This window comes from Diorhabda sublineata, chromosome 2 (genome assembly GCF_026230105.1).
Source record: "Diorhabda sublineata isolate icDioSubl1.1 chromosome 2, icDioSubl1.1, whole genome shotgun sequence".
Taxonomy (NCBI): domain Eukaryota; kingdom Metazoa; phylum Arthropoda; class Insecta; order Coleoptera; family Chrysomelidae; genus Diorhabda; species Diorhabda sublineata.
In genome coordinates this window covers 22721121-22743880 of record NC_079475.1, presented here as the reverse complement: position 1 = coordinate 22743880, position 22760 = coordinate 22721121, and the positions used below count along the sequence as shown (strand labels likewise).

The 22760-nt window shown below is 31.6% G+C and overlaps 1 protein-coding gene across 9 annotated transcripts in view; it reads left to right on the top strand.

The window, feature by feature from the left end:
* LOC130440434 (obscurin) overlaps positions 1–22490 on the top strand; it is a 133929-nt gene extending 111439 nt beyond the window's left edge. For all 9 annotated transcript variants that reach the window (XM_056773551.1, XM_056773560.1, XM_056773559.1 and 6 more), the window contains 16 exons: positions 1012–1366; positions 2183–2509; positions 3198–3435; positions 5183–5465; positions 7257–7555; positions 8605–9077; positions 10528–10755; positions 11206–11350; positions 13142–13277; positions 13397–13568; positions 15693–16159; positions 16835–17012; positions 17073–17355; positions 18509–18689; positions 21124–21349; positions 22015–22490. In XM_056773551.1, the coding sequence (XP_056629529.1) occupies positions 1012–1366; positions 2183–2509; positions 3198–3435; positions 5183–5465; positions 7257–7555; positions 8605–9077; positions 10528–10755; positions 11206–11350; positions 13142–13277; positions 13397–13568; positions 15693–16159; positions 16835–17012; positions 17073–17355; positions 18509–18689; positions 21124–21349; positions 22015–22240 (4217 nt within the window). In that variant the 3' untranslated portion in view covers positions 22241–22490. The remainder of the gene's footprint in view (positions 1–1011; positions 1367–2182; positions 2510–3197; positions 3436–5182; positions 5466–7256; positions 7556–8604; positions 9078–10527; positions 10756–11205; positions 11351–13141; positions 13278–13396; positions 13569–15692; positions 16160–16834; positions 17013–17072; positions 17356–18508; positions 18690–21123; positions 21350–22014) is intronic.
* Positions 22491–22760: the final 270 nt, after the last annotated feature.

Here is a 22760-nt window from a genome sequence, read left to right as displayed (position 1 = left end):
GGTTAAGGTCCACAAGCACCAGATAAGTAATCCGTCTAAATCCAGGATCATAGTTTCTCAAAACATCTGAAATAGATTTTATAGAACTATACTAAAACTCCAAAATATGGGATTAAAATTAAAAGTCATCAAAAAACGATACATTTTTCATGAAATGTAGAATTCTGGCCTAGTCCAAAAGTGTTTGAAAATATGAGGTTTATCAAAAAATTAAGGTGAAGTAATTTTTATAGTAGCAATTACTTCAACTAATATAAATATAAACTTTATGTGTTAGGATAAGCAGTGACAAGAAGATTGTTGCCTTTTGTGAAATATTAATCTAGAATAACCCATCCCATTAAGTTTTGTTTCAAGTTGAAAAAGTGTCCAAGATGCTTGCAAAATTAAAATCTATCTGTGGTGATAATGTTTGTAACTGGTATGAGCAATTTAAAAGTGAAAATAAGTTAGTTAAAACAGTGTAATAACTGTAAACTTTTAAATTTAATAAAAAATATTGGAACAAGAAATGAGAAGAAAGAACCTGAAAAATGAACCATTGGTATTGTTTATCATGCCATGCCTAACACGCTTTTGATTCGCCAGTTTTTCACTGCTAAAAGTTTGTCTGTCTGTTTATATTCGCCTTATTCACTAGATTCAATACTATGTGACTCTAGTTCTTTCCAAAATTAAAAAAAAATGTCCTAAAAGGGACATATTTTGACACCATTTTTGACATTATTAGCCAAGGGCACTTGTTTGAATGATATTAATTCAAATTAAGAAAATTAAGAAATTAAGAAAACAATTCTTCGTATTTTTTTATTACACCTCTTAGGTCAACATATGTAAAACTCTAATAATCAACAAGAGGAATAATATCTAATAATGATTATCAAATATTCATAATATCAATGGATAACTCCATTAGCAAGTATTTTATCTCTTTGATGATTTCTTGTAATTTATTAAATGAGTTATCATTTTGAGCAGGTAAATATTATAAAACTTTCTATGAATTTTAAGGACTGGAACCGAAAGCAAAACGGCCGATCACCGATCAATACACAGACTTTGACAAATACAAAAAAAGCGGTGCTCCAATGCCCATTTCAGATCCCCCAATTATATCACAGATGACAGACAGACATTGCACATTGTCTTGGAATCCATCGATTCCTACTGGACCAAGAACACCTGTTACATATCAATTAGAAATGTGTGAATTGCCCAGCGGTGATTGGTTTACGGTTAGATCTGGCATTAGGAGTTGTACTTGTGGAGTTAGAAATTTGGAGCCGTTCAGAGATTACAAGTTTAGAGTTAGAGTTGAAAATAAATATGGAATTAGTGATCCATCACCATATGCTCTTACTCACAGGTATTTATATTTAATATACAATAATGAAGAGTGCAATTTTCTCAATATATTTGCTGAAATTGTCTTCTATTAACAACCAACAAAAATTACTATAATAAACTCACCTCGCCTTACTATAATAAACAAAACATAAAACACGATATATTGTGTATCAAATATCCAAATTGAGTCTTTTTTTGCTAGAGGACAGACCTTTTATGAATTCAAAAATGAATTGGTAAAAATTTCCATTTTTTCCTTAACTTAAACATAATATAAATTGATTTAGCCCCTTTCTTATGAAAATGAATTTGTACAAACTGGTTCATACCCTCATGTAGTTTTGATAATATTTACCATTTATCAGGTCCTAACTTAGTGGTAAAAATGTTTGTAGCTACAATTCAACTTTTCTATCAGTTGTGATTTATTTCAAATTTATACAATAGTTCTAGTAAAGAACAAATCCATCAAAATAGATAAATCAAAGTGCCAAACAAATCAACATCAAAAAAACACCATTAACAATAAACCAGATGAACAAACTAAGATCTGACCTTTGCCTATATTACTATTTGTTATGTTACCATTTCTTTGAAATGATTTATTTATAGTGGAAGGAAAGTCTGGAAGTAATTCTAAAATTGGTTGTCCAAACTGCACATATTTTTCTATTTCGAAATATGTAGATTTCATATTCCACATACACAAAGTTTCCTGACGTGTTCCACACTAAATAAAATTTTTGTCCCGTTTTCAAAATGTACTTTTGTCAACTCCCTTCAAACTAACTTTAAGTGAATTATATCTTGTTGCCATGTTTAAATCTTGTTTTAGGGAAAAATTAGAACCAGAATTACCTAAATTCCGGCCCTACCTACCTCCTGAGATTGATTTTCGTCCAGAAACGTCTCCTTATTTCCCGAAAGATTTCGATATTGAAAAACCTCCCCATGATGGTATGGCACAGGCTCCAAGATTCTTGCGTCAAGAACACGATACCCAATATGGTGTCAAAGACCAAAACACTAACCTGTTTTGGTACGTATATGGCTATCCGAAACCAAAGATGACTTATTATTTCAATGATGAGCTCATTGAACCAGGTGGTCGATTTGATATGAGTTACACTAGAAATGGCCAAGCAACATTATTTATCAATAAGTATGTTTTAAATTTAAAATATTTCCGCTTTGCTGTAGTCATTTTAGAGCTTCCATCTATTACTGCTACTAAATAATATATCTAATGCATGGCAACAAAATATGGAATTGAACATCGTTTGTTAACTTTCTCAACATTTGTCATGTGGTTTTTTATTTGTATGAACACTTTAATAACAAGTAGATGTGTGCTTAAACATAATAATAAACCTATTTAATTAACAGCAAATATTTATGCAGATTACCTAGCAACATAAAAGATTTCTTTTGAATCACATAAAATTATCCACACTCAAAGAAATATCGATATGTAAATGATTTAAATACAGTTAGAATTTTAGTAAAATTGTTTAAAAATAAAGAGTACCCACAATGCTAGATTAATCACCATTTAATTCTAACCTAAATGTGAACAGCGATGTTGTTTGTTTAGCAGAATTAGACTTCTTAAAACATTTTTAAACTGTGCTTTGATTGAATGGCAGTACCATATTAACAAGTTTTGTGTGTAGCATCTCCTCCTTGTTTCCTCACATTAAAACTTCTACAGCCTGGTTATAAACTAAAAAATTTGATTTTCAAAATAATTTGTCAATTATCATCACAATTTCAATTCAAATTTTGGCATTTGTCAACTAATTTGACACTGATTCCATACCTCGTACACTTAATATTTTTGTTTCTTTTAGAATGTTAGACAGAGATGTAGGTTGGTATGAAGCAGTAGCAAGAAACGAGCATGGTGAAGCTCGTCAAAGAGTTCGTCTAGAAATTTCAGAATTGCCATATTTCCTTAGAAGACCCGAAATTGATTACGTCATGATTAGGGGTAAAGCCAAATTTGAGGCTAGAATCATTGGTGTTCCATATCCTGAGATCAAATGGTACAAAGACTGGAAACCACTTGCACCTTCCAGCAGAATAAAAGTAAGTCACCATTCTTTTCCATGACCTACAATACCAACACTTCAATTCATAAGTCTACCATGGTCACATGTACCAAAATGAAAATTATTTATTTTCCATTCATTATAAAAATTGTATCCTTCAAATTGGATATGTAATAAATACAATACTTGTAATATTTATTCTCATTATAATGTTTAAAGTCTCATTTTGCTGAATATTATAACATAATTAAAAAGGGAAATGGTACCTCAATACCCTTGGATCAAGGCTGTTAAGCATAGCCTTCCATTCCTTCGCAACCGTGAAAAATTGGACTACAAGCTTTAAAAGAGGTAAATTTTCCATTGAAGATGATGACCGACCGGAAAGGCCAGTTTCTGTGTCAGTCCCCGAAAATATCGATGCCGTCGAATTGGGCTAAAACGGATATCTGAAGCACTGAATATTTCATACGAACGCGTTCATCATATAGTTCACGTCAATTTGAACATGAAAGCGTGCAAGGGTAGAAGCATCGCGTTCGATCTGTGCTCGATTTGAAAACGATGTAGACTTCTTAAACTGAATTCTTACTATGGATGAGACTTGGTACATTTGTAGAATCCAGAAACAAAGTAACAATCGATGGAATGGCGACACTCTGGTTCTCCAGGACCTAAGAAGTTTCGTGTCCAAAAATCTGCTGGAAAAGCTCTTGCTTCAATTTTTTAGGATTGCCATGGAGTAATCATGATTGATTTTTTGGATAAGGGTAGAACAATAACTAGAGTTTACTATTCGACATTAATGACCACTCTACGGGAAAAAAATTGAAGAGAAAAGACGTGGAAAGCTATCCAAAGGTGTTTTGTTTTTGCAGGACAACGCCCCTGCACACGAATCTCATGATGCCATACAAAATATTCGTGATGTAGGGTTTGAATTACTAGAACACCCCCCTTATTCACCAAATTTGGCTCCATCCAACCATTTCTTTCCTCAATTGAAAGAAAGTTTGAAAGGTCGTAAATTTTCTTCCAACGAGGAGGTAATAAAAGCTGTGGAGGTCTGGTTTGCAGAGCAAGAAGAAACATTTTTTTGAAAAGTTTAGAGACGTTGCAGGTTCGCTGTGATAAATGTATCTAATTAAGAGGAGGAGAGGAGAGGAGAGAAAGAAGGAACAAAAATTGAATGACTTCAAAATTTCTAGAATGGAAATAGTCTCCCTTGTTGATGATTCATATATTTAGTATAGTTTAGGGGTTTGTGAAGTAAAAACTACTTAAAACAAATATGGAACAGAATCTACTGTCCAATTTTTCAATTATCTTATTCTAAACAGATTTAACTATGAAAATTAATTACAAAACTTTTGAGAGGACTTCAGTGAACCAAAAATAGGAAAAGCATTACTGCTGTAAAAAATTGCATAACTCCAATTTCAAAATTTTCCCACCTCACTTTTATATTTTGTCAATTTTATATGTCATAGTTAATATCACAAATTGAAATACTTAGTGACACAAACTTTGCTAATGCAGAACCTAATTGATGGAAAATAAACTTTTTACTCTTTGATTTGATAAATAACCTGTGAATAATTTGAAGCTGTGGAGGTGAAATCGTATGACAATAGATGAGCAAATTTAATAGAAACATTTCATCTATAACAAAAAGCAGTAAAATTAATTGGTACTAATCATAATTTGCTAACATTTACATTTATAATATCACCGAGTGATGCCATAAAATGTTTTAGACTAATCACTCTTCTTATTCTACTTAGATAGCATTCATTGAACCAGATACTACAATATTAACCATAAACGACATCATTCTAAAAGATGAAGGACTTTATTCAGTTAGCGCTCGAAATGTAGCTGGTTCCACATCCGCCAGTGCAATGTTGTACGTCGAGGAGAACGAGCATGAATATAAGTTGAGAAATTACTACAACTTGGCACCTATAAGACCTAAGAAACGTACCTACACAGACTTTTATGATATTGGTGACGAACTGGGGCGTGGTACACAAGGAATAACTTCTCATGCCGTGGAAAGACTTAATGGTATTGTATATAAATATATATATCTAAATGCATATAAATGTTCTTGATTTTAGGTTTTTTCTGTTTTAACATCAGTTGATCGATTGAAGGTGATCTATAGATCAATATAAATTAGCAAATTGTCAGTGTCAATATCATATTTTGATAAAGACTTAAAGAAAAGTCGAAACGTCAAAATTTATCTATCTTTTAATTATCAAAAAAAAAACTAATTTTAAAGAGACCTAAAATCAAGAACATTTAGATGCATTTATATATCAAAAGGTCTAAGAAATAAAAAGTTGAAGAAATTCCATGTACTGGAACTTTGCTCTATTCAAATTTAAACATTATTCTTTTTGATTTAAAACTTTTGCTAAGCTCCATTTCTTCATAGAGATTTCATATTACATGATTTTTTTACAACAACTCATCCTTTTTGCCTCCTAAGTATTTTTCTCTGTCATATTTATTTTGTCTTCATATAATTTTTTCATTATCCACATTTACAATCGTTAAGTAGATACCACTACCACTACAAATATTTCTCGAACAGGACCATCCAAATTGCTATCTATATTTATTTTTCAAATTTTATTTTTATAACCATTCAGATGTTAGGAAGAAGTACTTTTCAATAGCATAGTACAAAACTATTACGTAGGCCAACAGACATCTCAGTCCCTGCGATATTTTTTAATTGTTCCTGGTTAATTGTTGGGTATAGAATCTGAAAAAAAAACGCACATTTCGATTGTTAGATTTATTTTTTGAGTTACGCTAAATTTATCATTTTCTATTTTCTTCAATTTTTGAATATTTCTATTTTACTATTCCAAGCTTAAAAAACATGAATTTTACTATTTATTTATAGAAATACATGTTTTGAGTATTTATTTTACATTTTACATACATACCATTGTAACATAGGGTTTGGTAGAATAGTGTTGCTGTAGGCTCCAACAGTAGTTGGATATCATATTAATATTGATATTCCATAGATTTGTTGTGATGGAATATATTCCTGTTCTTCACTACCATCACCAAAGTTTTCTTGAAAATCGATTTAAGTGGTTGTAGAGGTAGTGAATCTTTATGGTTATATTGCAACCGAGAATATCAAAATTTGAACACATAATTTCCACTAATTCTACATAATTTTCTACTTTATGGCTCACTAGGTAACTTTGAATTGTCAAGTGTTTGATCTACTCAATATTTCTTCCAAATACACTTCAGATTTTCTAACAAAATCCAAATTAGGGTATGTCTATTTGTGTCTATTGTTATGCCTTTAATATAAACAAAGCAAAAATATCCTTTGCCAATATACAAGTATGTTTTGTGGTCCTGTATCTAATGGTATCTAATGTCAAAAAAGTTCAACGCATGTCTACATACAAAATTTAAAACCCAAGATTCATCCTAATTTCCCAAATATATATGTGACTAGCTAGATTCTAATTATGGGTATGACATTTCTATTTCGCCAAGAAAAGAAATAATTATATCTGGTCATGATCTTGGTGTCTTTTTCATTTCAAATTTAATATTGCTCCTTGAAAGCAGAGCTTTGCCACAATTTGACTGTTTCTTTATGTCTTACCGTTTTCGACATTTCATTGACACCCCACGAATTTAGAACTTCTGGTTCATAATTTTTTATTTTTATCACATACAGTAGCCTCAACAAATACTTTGCATTTAAACTCTTGACGTATATCAAATGATAAAACACACTAAATCAGCATATCTCTGGATTTTATTATAAAATTCCAATATTAAATTTTTAACAAGTGTATATATTTTCAGGTCGCAATTACGCCGCTAAAATAATGTGCGGAACAGGAGATTTCAAACCGTTCATGTATAACGAACTTGATATTCTAAATGAACTCCGTCACAAGAAACTAATTTCTTTGCATGATGCTTACGAAACTGGCGATTCCTTAGCTCTCATCTTAGAACTTGCCTCTGGTGGAGAGTTGGTTAGAGATAATCTACTTAAATTAGATTATTACACCGAAAGTGATATCGCTGGATATATTCGTCAGCTGCTTCAGGGCCTGGATTACATGCATGACCGAGGTTATGCTCATATGGGTTTGAACGTAAGTACGTGGTTCTATGAGTCGAGTTAGTTTATGAGATTGAGAAAAAAACAGCGACTCATAACATAAAGACAAATTTATTATTCAGATAATCAGTAGCCGTTCATCACTCTTTATTGTACAATTAAAGGCATTTTTCCAAAATACCAGATTCTCATTTTGCCCCCTTTTCGATGCTTTAAAATGTCGACTCTCTAATGGTGCGCGGATCTGTAACAACTAGACAAGTCCCGTACAAAAAGATATTGACTTGTGCTTGTCTTTTGACTTCTCCTTCCACATATAGCAAATGGTCCTATTCCCGACAATTATTGTACAATTTCGGGACTCATGATGATTTTCTCATAACCTATCGTCACCCAGAGAATAAGTCAAAAAAGGGTGCAAGTGAAGTGATATCCATGTTAGATTCCAGATAGTAAAAAGACAGAATTGTATTACCAAATTTAATAGACACTATTTACAACCAGTTTAGATTTTTTATGCTTCTTTAGAAGCAAATGCGTTTGCACTTGACAATATTAGGACTTTTCTGAATCTCTAACCCGGAATCGGGTAGATCATCAACCAGCTGATTGCGGATCCTAGTCCAGAACGAGATTCAGATCACAACTTCCGAACATCTTGTTCTATTTTCGATGAAAATTTCAAATTTGAAGCATAATTATTATTAATTATCCCATTTATCCACTGGTCTACCAAAGTAGAAAGGTCAGTTTCCGAACAACAATTAATGTGATCCATTTTAGTTTCTGAACATTAGAATCGTAATCGGGTCAACCCGATCATAGTTTCCGAGAAGTCCTGTCGTTTTCCTTTCTTCGGTAGAAAATGCTATGAAAATATGCTAATAAAAATTATAACTTTTAATTATAGCCTTTTTAATATTTCAAATATACCTTTAACGATTATTTACATTACTACAAATAATACCAAGGTAAAGGTTAATGATTAAGTTGAAGCTGAACAAATATTAATAGTTACAATTAACTCTATTAATTACTGTTACAGATTTAACTACTAACAAATAATTATCTATTATATTTTAGTTGGGAGATCTACTAATATCTCACCCAGGAGGTGACGATCTCAAGATAACTGACTTCAGTCTATCCAGGAGGATCCAGCACGGCAATTTCTACCCGTTGAAATATGGAATGCCAGAGTATGTCAGTCCTGAAGTAATCAATGGTGATGGTATTGGCTTCAGTCAAGATATGTGGAGTGTCGGTATTATAACTTACATCCTCCTCTCAGGAAGATCGCCTTTCAGAGGCGATAATGACAGGGAAACGTTGACTAAAATTAAAGAAGGAAGATGGAGTTTTCACGACGAATGGTGGTCGAAGATAAGCGTTGAAGCTAAAGATTTCATAAGCAGATTATTGTGTTATGATATTGAAAGCAGGATGGACGTTAGGACTGCTTTGAGACATCCATGGTTAGAGAAAGCTGATAAGAAATATTCTGACCAATTCCAAATAAGAACGAGCTATCTCAATGATTACTGGCGTCTTTATAGGTATGTTTTTTATCATTTTTACAACACTGCCAAGTTAAGTTTCTAACCAACTCCACGAGATAAAAACTTTTCAAATATATTACTTTCAATTTTTTTCAATCATATCGATCATTTCTTCCCCAGACGCAAATTTAAGAAAAATAGTCTCTTCTAGGAAGTAATTAGTTTCCTTAATTGTTTTTTAAAGACATAATTATATTTACATTTCATCCATTGAGAAAAAACGATAACACAAGTTTGAGCTATTTCCATACCATAGATCCATATTGGACTACTTACTATCCAGCGTGAACATATTTCATTATCTAATCACATTCGTAGTTACCTTCCATTTTATTGCCTACTTTTTTTCTTTTATTTTCTCAGAAGTTTTCTCCAGTTCAAACTAGGTAACTAGTATCAATATATACAACAAGATCATTTCAGATTGATTTTTTTTAAATCTTATTCTTCCATTTTAATCTGTTCTTTTATGTAGATGGGTAGGTTGAAAAATTCCAATTTAAACTTTTGATATAAATTTTTTAAAATAGACACACATTTATGTTCAATATACATATCGCACCTCCACTCAAGTAGTGTCATACGTCAAAAATCCAAACTATCCAGTGATAATCGTTTGAAATTGAAACTTTATTTTTCACTTTTCGGATGATAATTCTGAAACTGACGAAGTTACTGCAATGGCAGCTATTCACGTGACATAATTTAAGATAAGAGTTTCAAGTTCTGTAGTAGCAATAGTACAATAAAAAAGATCTTGTACTTTTTTGAGTTGCGACACTATTTGAGCGGAGGTGCGATTTTTGGAACCAAATGAATGTATTTTAACTTTGTCCAACTTTGGCATTGATAATAATATAAGTTCACTAGACCTTATTTTGTTGTGTAAACATTCGTCTTAAAAATAAATTTAAAATGTCCCTTGATGAAGCTAATAATTACTTAATCTACTTACACTACATTCATTATGTGCCAAGTTATTTTAGTCCTCGAAAATTTCGCGATCGTTAACTAAATAGCCAGTTACAACTGAAACATTTATTGTAATGGACAACCTGCAGAAGTATATAATAGAAAATAACAAGGTTAGAGAAGATATCGAAGAAACATTTAGATACAATATAAAAGTATATAATGGTTTCGATAAACTATCTGCTCATAAGAAAATATACCATATATCTGAATATGATTTATATAAAATCGAAATGATCTTGGCGTAAGTGAAATATTTTTTTTATTAAATATTACATGCATCCCCGAATAATGCCAATGCACATAATATCGATCAATATAGAAAAAAAAATAATCAAACTTCCAAATAATAGACCTGACTGTTGACAATAACATTTTACAAATTTTAGTTATACAACTCCACATTTTTTTAATCTATTTATAGCAAACTCTTAGCTCTTTTTATAAATCATAACTCGTCCCTATTAATTTGTAGAGAATGGTATGACAACGCGTCTTGCAGAAGATGGTTCAGACGCAGACCACTAGAAGGAGCATTTACTCATCCCTCAAAGATGGTATATCCTCCAGGTGATTACGAATCGCCAAGAAGTACTCCAGCTCCTTTGGATAAAACACCAAGAGCGCCGAGAACTTGGGAGGATCAACTACCTACAAGATCTCCCTTGAATTATGAAATTGGCGTAATAAAATCTGAGAGTCAGTAAGTATCAGTTTAATTGAAAAAAATAGTTGTTGGTCTTAAATTAGAATGGACATATGCTGATGAGTTGGAATGTTGGAAAGATAATGTGTAGACAAGAACTTTTTAGCTGTGACCACCATCACTCTGTTGATGGGGTGTGCTGTATTTATGTTGCACGATTCAACGTAGGCAATTGTGCGAAAGTTTAATTATTATATCAACATTTACATTACTGGAAATTGCAGCTTGACTATTAAAAAGTATTTTTGGAGTGATTTTTACAGAAGAGCTATTTTTTAAAACCCTCACCACAACAGTAGGTAGTGTAATAGCCCAAACATCTAGATCATAATCGTCAGACGAGTAAAGGACAACTTTCTATTTGTTGTACCTAAGTTTGCTGGTCTCTCACATCACCTTCAACATTATATTTAATCTTAAATGTACCATCGATTCATTTTTTTTCAGTTACCAAAATGGCCCTGATACCTACTTGCTACAGCTAAGGGATGTCGATTTCCCTGTACGTCTTCGTGAATATATGAAAGTGGCTGCTAATAGAGGCCCAGGTGCAGGATATATTCTATCAGATGAAAATGGCTATGACTGGGGCGTAAGTAATATATCATATAATACTTATTATCAGATATGGGTAATTCCAGATAAAATATGTTACTGCAATTTAAAACTTTGGCGTTTTATCAATATAGAATAATCAACATGACATGTATTAAAATGCATGGAATTTGAGCTTCCTTCTAAACTAGGTTTCAATATCAACAGATTCATACAGTTTTTAAGTTATTTATCTTATCAATTGAAAAAAGTTCACAATATAATCTGAAAACTATTATGTTTTGTACCCTAAATGTTTGAAACTATTACAAGACTTTAACCATTTTTTAAAGAAAAAAATAATCAATTGGAATGTTAATCGAAAGATCTTCATGTGTTCAGATCAATTGCACCAATCCCACTTTCGGAAATGTTGAGGTCAAAAACTACGCCAATTTGAAATTTCGTAAGATTTCCCACAAAAAGCTTATTAATTAATTACAACTATCTCAGACAGCGGGATATATAAATTGGTTTGTCAATTCAAGGTTCCTTTTAAATAATATAATTTTTCTTTGCAAGTAATTAATTTCTAGTGAACTAAAATTATATTGTTTACTCAAGTCATAGACCCCGATTCCTAATGGATATATAAACAGGTTATTTGTTATGGACTATACTAGTATGACAAGATCATAAACCACAAACCTCCGGCTTCCAATTAACATGTTTTTCCACCTTTTTACGAGGGTTGTTACTTAAGACTCGAGATATATACGGAGACAAATAAAAACAAAAATTTATAATTGGATATGGATTTATTATTTTTAAAAATATTCTCCATTAAGATCAATACACTTTAGCATGCGTTTAAACCAATTGTCGAAGAATTTTTTCCATTCAGATTGAGGTACCTTCGTTCGCAAACAACTTTTGTTGGATTTGGCTCGTCTTGAAAGACTGATTCTTTGCTTGTCACGATCTTATAGTCATCTTTTGAATCACCCCTATATATGTATATTTTCGGCATATCTTTGCACCAATCGACAGAAACTGCTTGGAGCGATTGTCAAATTATACAGTATCCAACGCGAATAAATATTTTTGACAGCCAAATGTTTATGCAATAGCGAATGAAACCAATGCCCAAATATGCCTCAATCTCACGGTATGTCACATGACTATCTTGTAATATCAGTTTACGCATAGCATCGATGTTTTTCGGCGCAACAGCCGATTTTGGACGACCTTCACGAAATTAATCCTGAAGCGAAATGCAACCACGATTGCTGTTGGTTAAATCTACGTCGAAAGTCATAGAAAATCATCGCATGAAAATGTTCGCGATTCAATTCCATTTTTGGACCAATAATACGTTCACCATTAAAAATGTCAAACTTTTTTATGGCAATGTCAGATTTGACATATTCACATCATTGTTGCCATATCTCAAAACTTAAATAACAACCCTCGTATGTTCAAAAACATTACCATATGACCAATGACTGATTTTATAAGAATAAAAAACACTTTCTGGCTGAAATGCCGTGCAAAGAATATTAGATTAGATTTCCTCGTATACAACTTTATTTATGATGAACACAAATGTATGTTGAATCACATCTTTAGGAAGAAATAAGAAACTTGTGAAATTTTGTTATGACTTTTGGGTCTCTTGGGCAAAAGTATAAAAATGATATGAAAACAGGTGGTTATCATTTTTTGTTTCTGTACCCTTATATGTTTAGACCTATTTTTGGGGAAAAAACAACGACAATGATACTAATTGCTACTTGGCTCCATACTTATATATACATCAAAATTCATAGTCATTTAATTATATTTTCAGACCCCTATTATTAGAGAAAGACGCCGTTTCACAGATATCATGGATGAAGAAATTGATGATGAAAGAAAAGCTCGCATATATAGGTACGGTTCTGAAGAAAAAGAGCCGACAACTAGAAGGATTAAACATGAAATAGGTACAATTTTAATTACAATACTAATATTAGTAAATCATAAAGAAATCCCTTCCAAGTGAATTTTTCTAATAATATACATATATCACATATTTGTTTGACGTTATATTGTATAATTGTAGGCTCTCGTTTGGATGCATATGTGGAAGCTGAGGCATTCCTTGAATCTAAGCAAGAAGGTCGTCTACCTTTCTTTAGAGAAAAACCAAGTTTAACAGCAATGACCGAAGGGCAAGATCTCGAATTAACTTGTCTAGCCGTTGGTGAACCACAGCCAATTGTACAATGGTTCAAGTGAGTTATTTCACATGATCTTTTTTATATAATATTTTATTTATAATTTAATGATGCCAAAATTTTGACCTTTACAAAATATATATCTTATATATTAAAAAATTGATGATTTCCATTCCGAGTCCGTTCAGGCGTTCTACCAAACCGATTTGCTTAATTTTTTTTTTTCAATGAAAGGTATTAATGCACAGATCAGCCAACAACCATCGGATTTCATCTAATTTTCACCATTCTCAAATTATACTCAAATGCGATTTCCCCCTGTACATTACTCATGAGAGTTTTTCACATACACACGTTCTATCCTCAATATCTCAGGTTCTATTCAAGATAGAGACTTCGTTTTGGTTTAAGAACCCTCGCTGAAACACCTTCTTTCTTTTGAGTTTTTGAACACTTAAATCGGTTGAGTTGGAGAGGAGCTAGGCGCAGAATTCAATGTGGAGTTTGGATTTTTGTAGGTTAATGGCAACTTTTCTACATTCAAAGATCTATATCTCAGGTTCTAATATGGCTATAGAGTTCGTTTTAATTTAAGAATACTCGCTGAAACAACTTCTTTCTTTTGAGTTTTTCATCACTTAAATCGGTTGAGTTGGAGAGGAGCTAGGTGCGGACATTCAATGTGGAGTTTGGATGTTTGTAGATTTTTGGCAACTTTTCTACATTCAAAGATCTATATCTCAGGTTCTAATATAGCTTCGTTTTGGTTTAAGAACACTCGCTGAAACACCTTCTTTCTTTTGAGTTTTTGATCACTTAAATCGGTTGAGTTGGAGAGGACCTAGGCGCGGACATTCAATGTGGAGTTATGGATTTTTGTAGGTTTTTGGCAATTTTTCTATGCGAGCGAAGTCGCGGGTAAAAGCTAGTTTATATATTAAAATAATCATTCGAAAAACGAAGAAGCTTCCTCCTTTTTTATTATCTTCATATGTAGTCCGGCCTGAATTGAAGTGTTGTTATTTGTTCTCATTACTTTTATCACTGTCAATAAAATAATTAAGAAGTGTTTTAGACAAAGTATTTATTAGTATTTCCTAATGTTAGGTTAAGTAATATTAATAAATTCGAAGAATAGAAGAATTTCGTAGAAATAAATAAAGTAATTAAAAATTGTACACCTTCTGTATAGGAGCAAAAATACATAAATGTATTTGCCATTTTTAATTCCAACAGTAGCAGATTGAATAATTTTTTAGCCCTCGAGTTGGTGGAATTATTTACCAGATCAGAAGTGGTTATAGTTAAGTAAATGTCAAAATTCTTTCTTAAAGTAGACTATGCATGAATGGGTCTATCAGTTGAGTTATGAAAGCGAGCGAACCAAACTATAAGATTCTAAAATGAAAAGAGCGGGCAGAGTTCGAATTTTATGTTTTTTAAAATAGAATTCGCAATGCGTTCTACTACTCAAACTATAAATATGATGAATATCTCTGTTTTGTAATTTGAAAATAGATTCGAAGAGGTGTAAATTACAAGCCCCCCAGAGAGGCAAACCATAGCGAATAACGAGTAGTATGTTGTTGAAGCAGTACGAGAATCGACCTGTTTAGACACTGATTTAATCGCAAAACAAGCAGAGGATAATTTTTTGCCAAGTTTTTTACATGTACGGACCATTGAAGGGCACCGTCAAATGTAGACCAAAAAACTTGATCGAATTTGAGGATCGTATTAAGTTACTTTTGAGTTCTAGAGCTGGTAAAGCTCCTTTTTAGGATAAAACTAATGCTTGTTCAGTGTTTAGACAGAAACCGTTCGCGTCAGACCAAGACTTAATTGTAATGATATCTTTGCTTATGGTAGAATGTAAAGCTTGTATATCTGGACCATTCATGAACTCAAAATTCTAATGTAATACATCAATTCTGGTAGTTCAGCAAAAATTTTATCTGCATAATAATCGTCACAGATAGAAATATGTTACGATATTATACATAATGAAAAATTCCACTTTCTTCTACTAATATTTCAGTTCCTCTACATCCCTGAGGCTTAAAATAATAAAATGAACATCTACTAAATATAAAGCAATATTGAGGGGGAACCTTTCGATAGTTTTCTATGCAATTCACTCCTAATAATTCTGACAGTTGAAAATAATTTGATTTGTTTCAGAAACGATTCCATTGTAGCAGATTCCCACAGAATAAAAATCTATACAGATGGTGATGGAAGATCTCACTTTAAACTAACTCCAGCTCTTAATTTCGATCAAGGTTTATATAAAGTTGTTGCTCGGAATAAGATTGGACAAGTGATAGCTAGAACCAGAATCGTTTTGGGTTTGGTACCTGATGAACCAGATAGTCCTGAATCGCAAGAAGTATCTGACAGTGAAATTCTACTCACCTGGAAACAACCAAGATTCGACGGTAACGCTCCGGTTATCTGTTATAGTTTAGAATATAAAGTTGCCGATGAATTGGATTGGATTAAGAAGGCTGATAATATTGACCACGAGTTCTATCTAATGAGCGGTTTGGAATCCAATAAAAGTTATATATTCAGATTGGCTGCCAAGAATTCGATAGGATGGAGCGACCCAGGTGTTCCTTCCTCACCTATTACAACGAAACCAGCAGGTAATATATAATAACTTGTGTCAAATTATGTTTTGGGGTTTTATTCTCAAACACTGTGTTTTACCAATGTAAACTGTTTTCCCCTGTGAGGGTGGGTTTGAGATTGAAAAGAGAAGGGGAAAATTGGGTAACCATCACTTTAAGATCGACGGCTTCTCCCAAGAATATTTTTGAGTTTAAGGTTAGCTGCTCAAGATAAAATAACTAAAATTATTTTTGAGGTAGTTGCAGAATTTTTTTGGAGTTCCAAAGCAGGAACACTTCATATTCGTGTTATAATTAGTGGTTACTTCTAATTTTTTCAGGACAGACAGTTACATTAATCACTTAAACTTAACGCAGGTAATTTCCTCGTCGGTTGAAGATTTACTGACCTCCTCTATATTTACCCAAAAGGATGTGAAACCTTTGTACTTCCTCACCAATCCTTATATCTCACAGAAGGGTATCTGAAATAGTTTCATTCACCCTGAAAAGGGACTATAAAGTTTGCTTCTAAAAAAGATCGATTCTTATCTGCGTTATACTGCTTTTTTCTAAATGAAATGTAAGATAAGATATGTAATGTAATATTATATATCCAGTGCATTGTACTAATTATGACGCTGTCTACAATAAGAAACCGCTCGTAATATAAGTGTGGATGAAGTGCATACAAATAAATAATTTTTGTAGGTTCTCCAAAAGTACAATTAAGTAAAGCAATGCTGCATCTTCAACAAATGACTGATAGTGGAAAAGAAGTGGAGCTAGAATGCAAAATTCGTCTTGATTACAAACTAGAAACGACGCCTATAGAATGGGAAGAATCGAATGTTCAAGAGCGATACAATTTCATATCTGAAATATCAAGGTTAGTCAAAATTATGACAACTTAAAAAAATTTTTATAACTGTTGTGTGTCTTTTTTCAGAGGCAGTTTCTCCGTGGTACTAAAAGGGGTAGATAAACGAAACGACTCTGTATTTGTGGCAAAAGTATTAGACTATAACGAAAAAACAAGAGAAGACGTAGATGGAGAATTCGCAGCTTTAAGATCGCTTAGACACGAGAGAATTGCCAGTCTTTTATCCGCCTACAGAACAAACGGAACTGCGGTATTTATATTAGAAAAACTTCAAGGGGCTGATATTTTGACGTATCTCGCCAGCCGACACGAATACACGGAACAAACTGTTGCTACAATTATTTCTCAGGTTAGTTGAGCCATAAATATATGTAAGGGCTTTGATGGAAGTCGGAATTTTGGTCATCTGTCACCCTTGAATCGACATATATTCGGTTCCTTCTCTTAATATTTGATATACTGAAGCGTGGATACCAAATGTAATGTCTATTAGGTATTATTAGTATGTTGGCAAGCAATAAAAATAACTAACTATCCCCTTTTAGAAGATCCCACAAAAACGACGCATATGAATGGAGCTTAACGATGCTTAATTCAAAATTCAGTTGTGCTCCTATAATTAGTAAAAAAGATTAAACAAATAAATTATTTTGTAAAGTGTTGGTAGGACTTGAACGCAATTCATCAGGAGCTCCTGACAAAATCATATTTTTATGCTGACTTGAAAAAAACTGCTATAAGTATTTCTTCTTAAAATATTCAATATTCTATTAAAATAAAGAAACATATGTTATTCTTTTTAATATTAATTTTAAAAAAAATGGCTTCAATATGTGATTGTTCGGTAAATTATTATTATTTTTAAACAAGTCTACCACATATTTTTCAATAGTTTGAATTAGACAACTAATTAATAAATAAAAACATAATTATAATTGTTTTAAAAAAAGTACAGGTAGGTTGCTAAAATAAATTGGCAACGTTGTAAATTGAGAGCAACGGGAGACTACAAACTGATTTGAAACTAGAGGAAAATATTTGCATCACATGTACTGACAAAATCCCTATGAACAGTTTGTTTTCCAAACATGATTACTCATTAAAAATGAATTTATGGGATAAACAGTGTTATTTGAAAATTTTCAATTCTTAGTAAGTTTCGATTCACTATAATATGTATAACTATCTAAACAGGTTAATTCCCAAGAACAAAGAAATACTTGAATCTAAATTTCGCTTCAACTAATTTGTTTCGAGAACAATGATACATTATTCAAAATTGAATTTCCCATCGTTCGAACAGAAAACACTTTTCCTAAATTTGAGACTCATGCTATGCAACTCGTAAAACCATATAACTACCATATGAGACATTTCCTGAGTCTTAAGTTTAGGTCATATCACCTAGATTTTGTAATTTTATTTTCGAATCATAATAATACATCTCGTGTCTTCATTTTAACCTTTTTTAATTATAGTTTTCTAATTGAAACTTTTCTTAGGTTCTAGATGGAATACAATATTTACATTGGAGAGGACTATGTCACTTGGACCTTCAACCAGATAATGTCGTAATGTGTGGAGTGAGATCAGTACAAATAAAATTGGTAGATTTAGGAGCTGCCCATAGAGTCACAAAATTAGGCACCAATGTTCCGATACTGGGACATCCTGACTATATTTGTAAGTATAGGAGTAGTGGATTTAAAGTATCATTTTTTAAATTATTCCAAATAAACACCAAAGCCTTATTTGGTAAAGCAAAAATCCTCTTAAAATTATTCAAACATTTAAAGCACATGTGGAAATTATAATAGTTTGAAATTCTAAAAAACTTTTATTGACATTTTATTAACATTAGTTGATTGAAATTACGATGTTTAATGTAACGTCAATTATTATTCTAAACGAAATAATTCCTCAAACCAATGTTCTAATCTTCTATTATATTAACTACATGCAACTGAAACTGAAATAAGAAAAAATTTTAATATTAAATTGGATACCATCAGCTTTTGAACGGAACGAAATTTACAAATAAAAGAGGTAGAAACATCTTAAAATTCATGTTAAGGCTAGTTGTTTGTAGCTATTAACTATGTCTAGAAATTAATCGGTGGTATAACAGTTATCTGCTAGGGTGATCCGTGGGCTAGAGGTGATTGGTAGTATTTATCTAAATTATTACTTTATTGTTACCTCTTAGGAAGGTAGTAAAGTGAAAAAGAAAACTCAGTAGTTAAATTTCTCTGCCTAAATAATTAATTCAATTTGAAGTAGGAAAGCCACAAATTAGTATCTTTAAATTTTTGGAAGTGGCTATACAACAAAAGTGACTAAGTAATAGGCAATCAATATTTGTAAATTTTGAAATTTGTAAAAGTTGTATCCAATTAATTTTTTATAACCTGTCTAACAGGCGAAGGAGTCAAGGTTCCAGTTATTGGTAATATTGAATATATAGGTATGTGAGTATTAGAGCGAATGTGAATCCTGTGTTGGGCTATCAAAGTATGTAATCTTTTTTTGCCCCAAACACTTTTATTTCCAAAATTTTATTAGCTTTGTATCGTATTTTAGCCATTACTGGGAGCAATGTGCTTAACCCTATAAAATTACATGACATATTTTTCAATTTTTGTTTGTTTCTCTATGAGTAGATACTGAATTGGAAATGTACAATTTTCTCAGAATTATTGCATAAACATGTTAAAATCTTAATCAATTCAACTTCAATACTAATCAAACTCTATTGAGAAATTATTCATTCTACTTTTCACAAAACCAGCAGAGGATCTAATATGTTCCTACAGAAAAAAATAAGCTGGTCCATCATGTCTCAACTAACTTGGATTTAATCTTCCTATAAACCAAATCACAAAGTTCTTCCGCCTACAACTGATATCTTATATATTGGATAGACTTTTCAGTATTAAAATAATATACAACTAGACAACAGATATTAGTTTTAACATATCAGTTTTAGTAGAATGGTCTTCTCTTTGCTAACCAAAACGACCCCGAATCAAACCTGGATCTGAACATCAGAAAATAAAAGTTCAGTATACCATTTCTCGGTGACAAATCACTGTATTATACCATAGTGTTACCCCTTAACATAAATGACAATTGATTCTTCGTTAATTTATAGATCCCTCTATCAGTGGTAACTCGGGAGCACAACACATATGGTAGAGGTCACTGTGTCCCTCCGGACTAAAGAGATTTCTGACAAATCAGGGTACTGGGGTCATAATTCTATTTCACTGATACTTTCGATATTTAAATTTCAAACTACATCATAGCCATTCTATCCATCTACAAATCTGTAAAAACATTTAATAGAAGAATGTCTTTTTAAACTAAGAATAGAAAATAGTGTAAAAAAATAACAACATAAAGCTTTAAACATCCCCTAGTTTACATAAACACAAAATAAATGTTTCAATCCAAATATGTTGAAGACTTTAAAGAAAAAACGCAAACAAATAGACCATAAAAACGAGAAATTCGAATTAGCAGCTTAGCAGAAATATAAAAATGTCTTTAGAAAAATTATTCCAAGCTGGATATATGGTATAACATTTTGGAAGGATGACGGCAAATCCAGCTTCGATAATTTGCAGAGTGTCGCCAAATGTTGTGGTATGTCTAGATCATTTGGTTTGAGCAGTTTAATAAATAAACCTCATAATAGTGAAGCTTACCAAGTAACTTCCAAACCAGCAATTTAATTCATAGATATACTATTTCTAAATCCTCTCTCTTTAGTAATTATATGAATTTAGGAATAATTTCATTACAATGCTACCACTATATTGATATAATTATAATAATATTGATATAGGAGACAAAAAACACAACACTTTATGGATGTACAACTTATTAATACAAACTGTATTTTATACAGCACTGCAAATAGAGCTCATACTTTGTTTTACACAGCACTACAAATAGTGTTCATATTTTGTGTTGTTTTGCAATATACGAGTATATATATATATATATATATATATATATATATATATATATATATATATATATATATATATATATATATATATATATATATATATATATATATATATATATATATATATCTGTGTTTATTTGACAGCACCTGAAGTCCTAGCGGAAGAACCTGCATTCCCTCAATCAGACATTTGGACAGTTGGGGTTTTAACGTACGTTATGCTGTCGGGTACGGTGCCATTCCGTGGTCAAGACGAAAATGAAAGTAGACAAAATATTCTATTCGTACGATACAGATTCGAAAACTTATTTCAGGAAGTCACACAAGAAGCGACTAGATTTATTATGTTGTTATTCAAACGTCATCCCAAGTAAGTTTATTTATTAAAATAGAATTGGGTAAACAAGTTACCAAGATTCAATAACCGATTTCTTTATTTAATTTGCTGGTAACAGTGAAACATCCTTTCTTACTCCGAGAAATATAATATTTTTTATTTGAACTATTTGAAGATTAAAAAATGATCTTCAAAATGATAAGATAAATTATTTCATATTTAAAATATCACAGTAATTATATGAAACTAACATTAGCGTTTAAGGTAAAATTTGTCTTTGCCACTTTGACATTTTTGACTAAAACGTTTCGGCGATTAATTTCTAAAGCTACTGTTCATCACTGGTACACCAAAATCGAATGTGATGTAGTTCGATTACAGATGAAATTGAAGATAGCATTAAAGTAATTCATTTAACTGCAGTTTTAGATATAAAATTGGCCTGTTTCAGAATATAGCATTCAATCTCATTCTATGTATATGGAGAACTTATAGTTTTCTAGTATGAACGCAGTTGTTTAATTGACATTACTATCTATGTGAAATTATGTCAAAACAAAATTTATTTTGAAAATGAAAGGATTTTAATTTAATTCATTCAATAATCGGCCCATATGGAACTGTTTCATTTACAATAATCTTATTTACTCTAGTTCATTGATCACTACTTGAACAAAATTGTTACATTTTTTTTATAGTAAAAGACCAACACCTGAGGAATGCCACGAAAATCGCTGGTTACAACCAACAGATTACATGATTAAGAAAAGAGAAAGGGCAGTTTTTTTGGGGCACAGAATAAAAGAATATTCAGAAGAATATCATAACTCCAAAGACCAGTCAGCACAGAAATCCCAGAGTTTGTCTGGTATCAAATTAATAAGGTCACAAAGTATACAGGAAGAATTACTGACTGCACCTTAGCAACTGTAGGTTTTATGTTATGTAAATAATGTTTATAAATTGTTTCTATTACTGGAGAATATTTTTAAAAAAAGCAAGTAATTTGCATGGAATTTCAATATTACAGATACAAAATTTTCAAGAAATTTATCTGATTATACACAATATGTTTAGTTATGAAAGTTATATATTGTTAAATAGATATTAAGGTTTTCTTTTGATTTAGAATCATTTAAGTTTTCTTTTTGTTGTACTAATAAAGTGATATCAAAATAAATACTTGTTATTTACCTATTGAATTTTCCCATGTATGATTTTTTTTAATGTATATTCAGTCAGAAATACAAATTCTATTTTGAAAGGCAGCAAAATATCCTCAAGTAAGTTTAATCTTGCCCATACTGAGCACACTGTTTACTACCACCAACACTCACAACTACCCCGCCTGACTTTCATTTCAGTAACAAAGTAAAAGTCTTCAGAGACTAAAGGTAAATGAAAACTTAATTTCTCCTATATAAAGGTTTAATAAAATCACTTT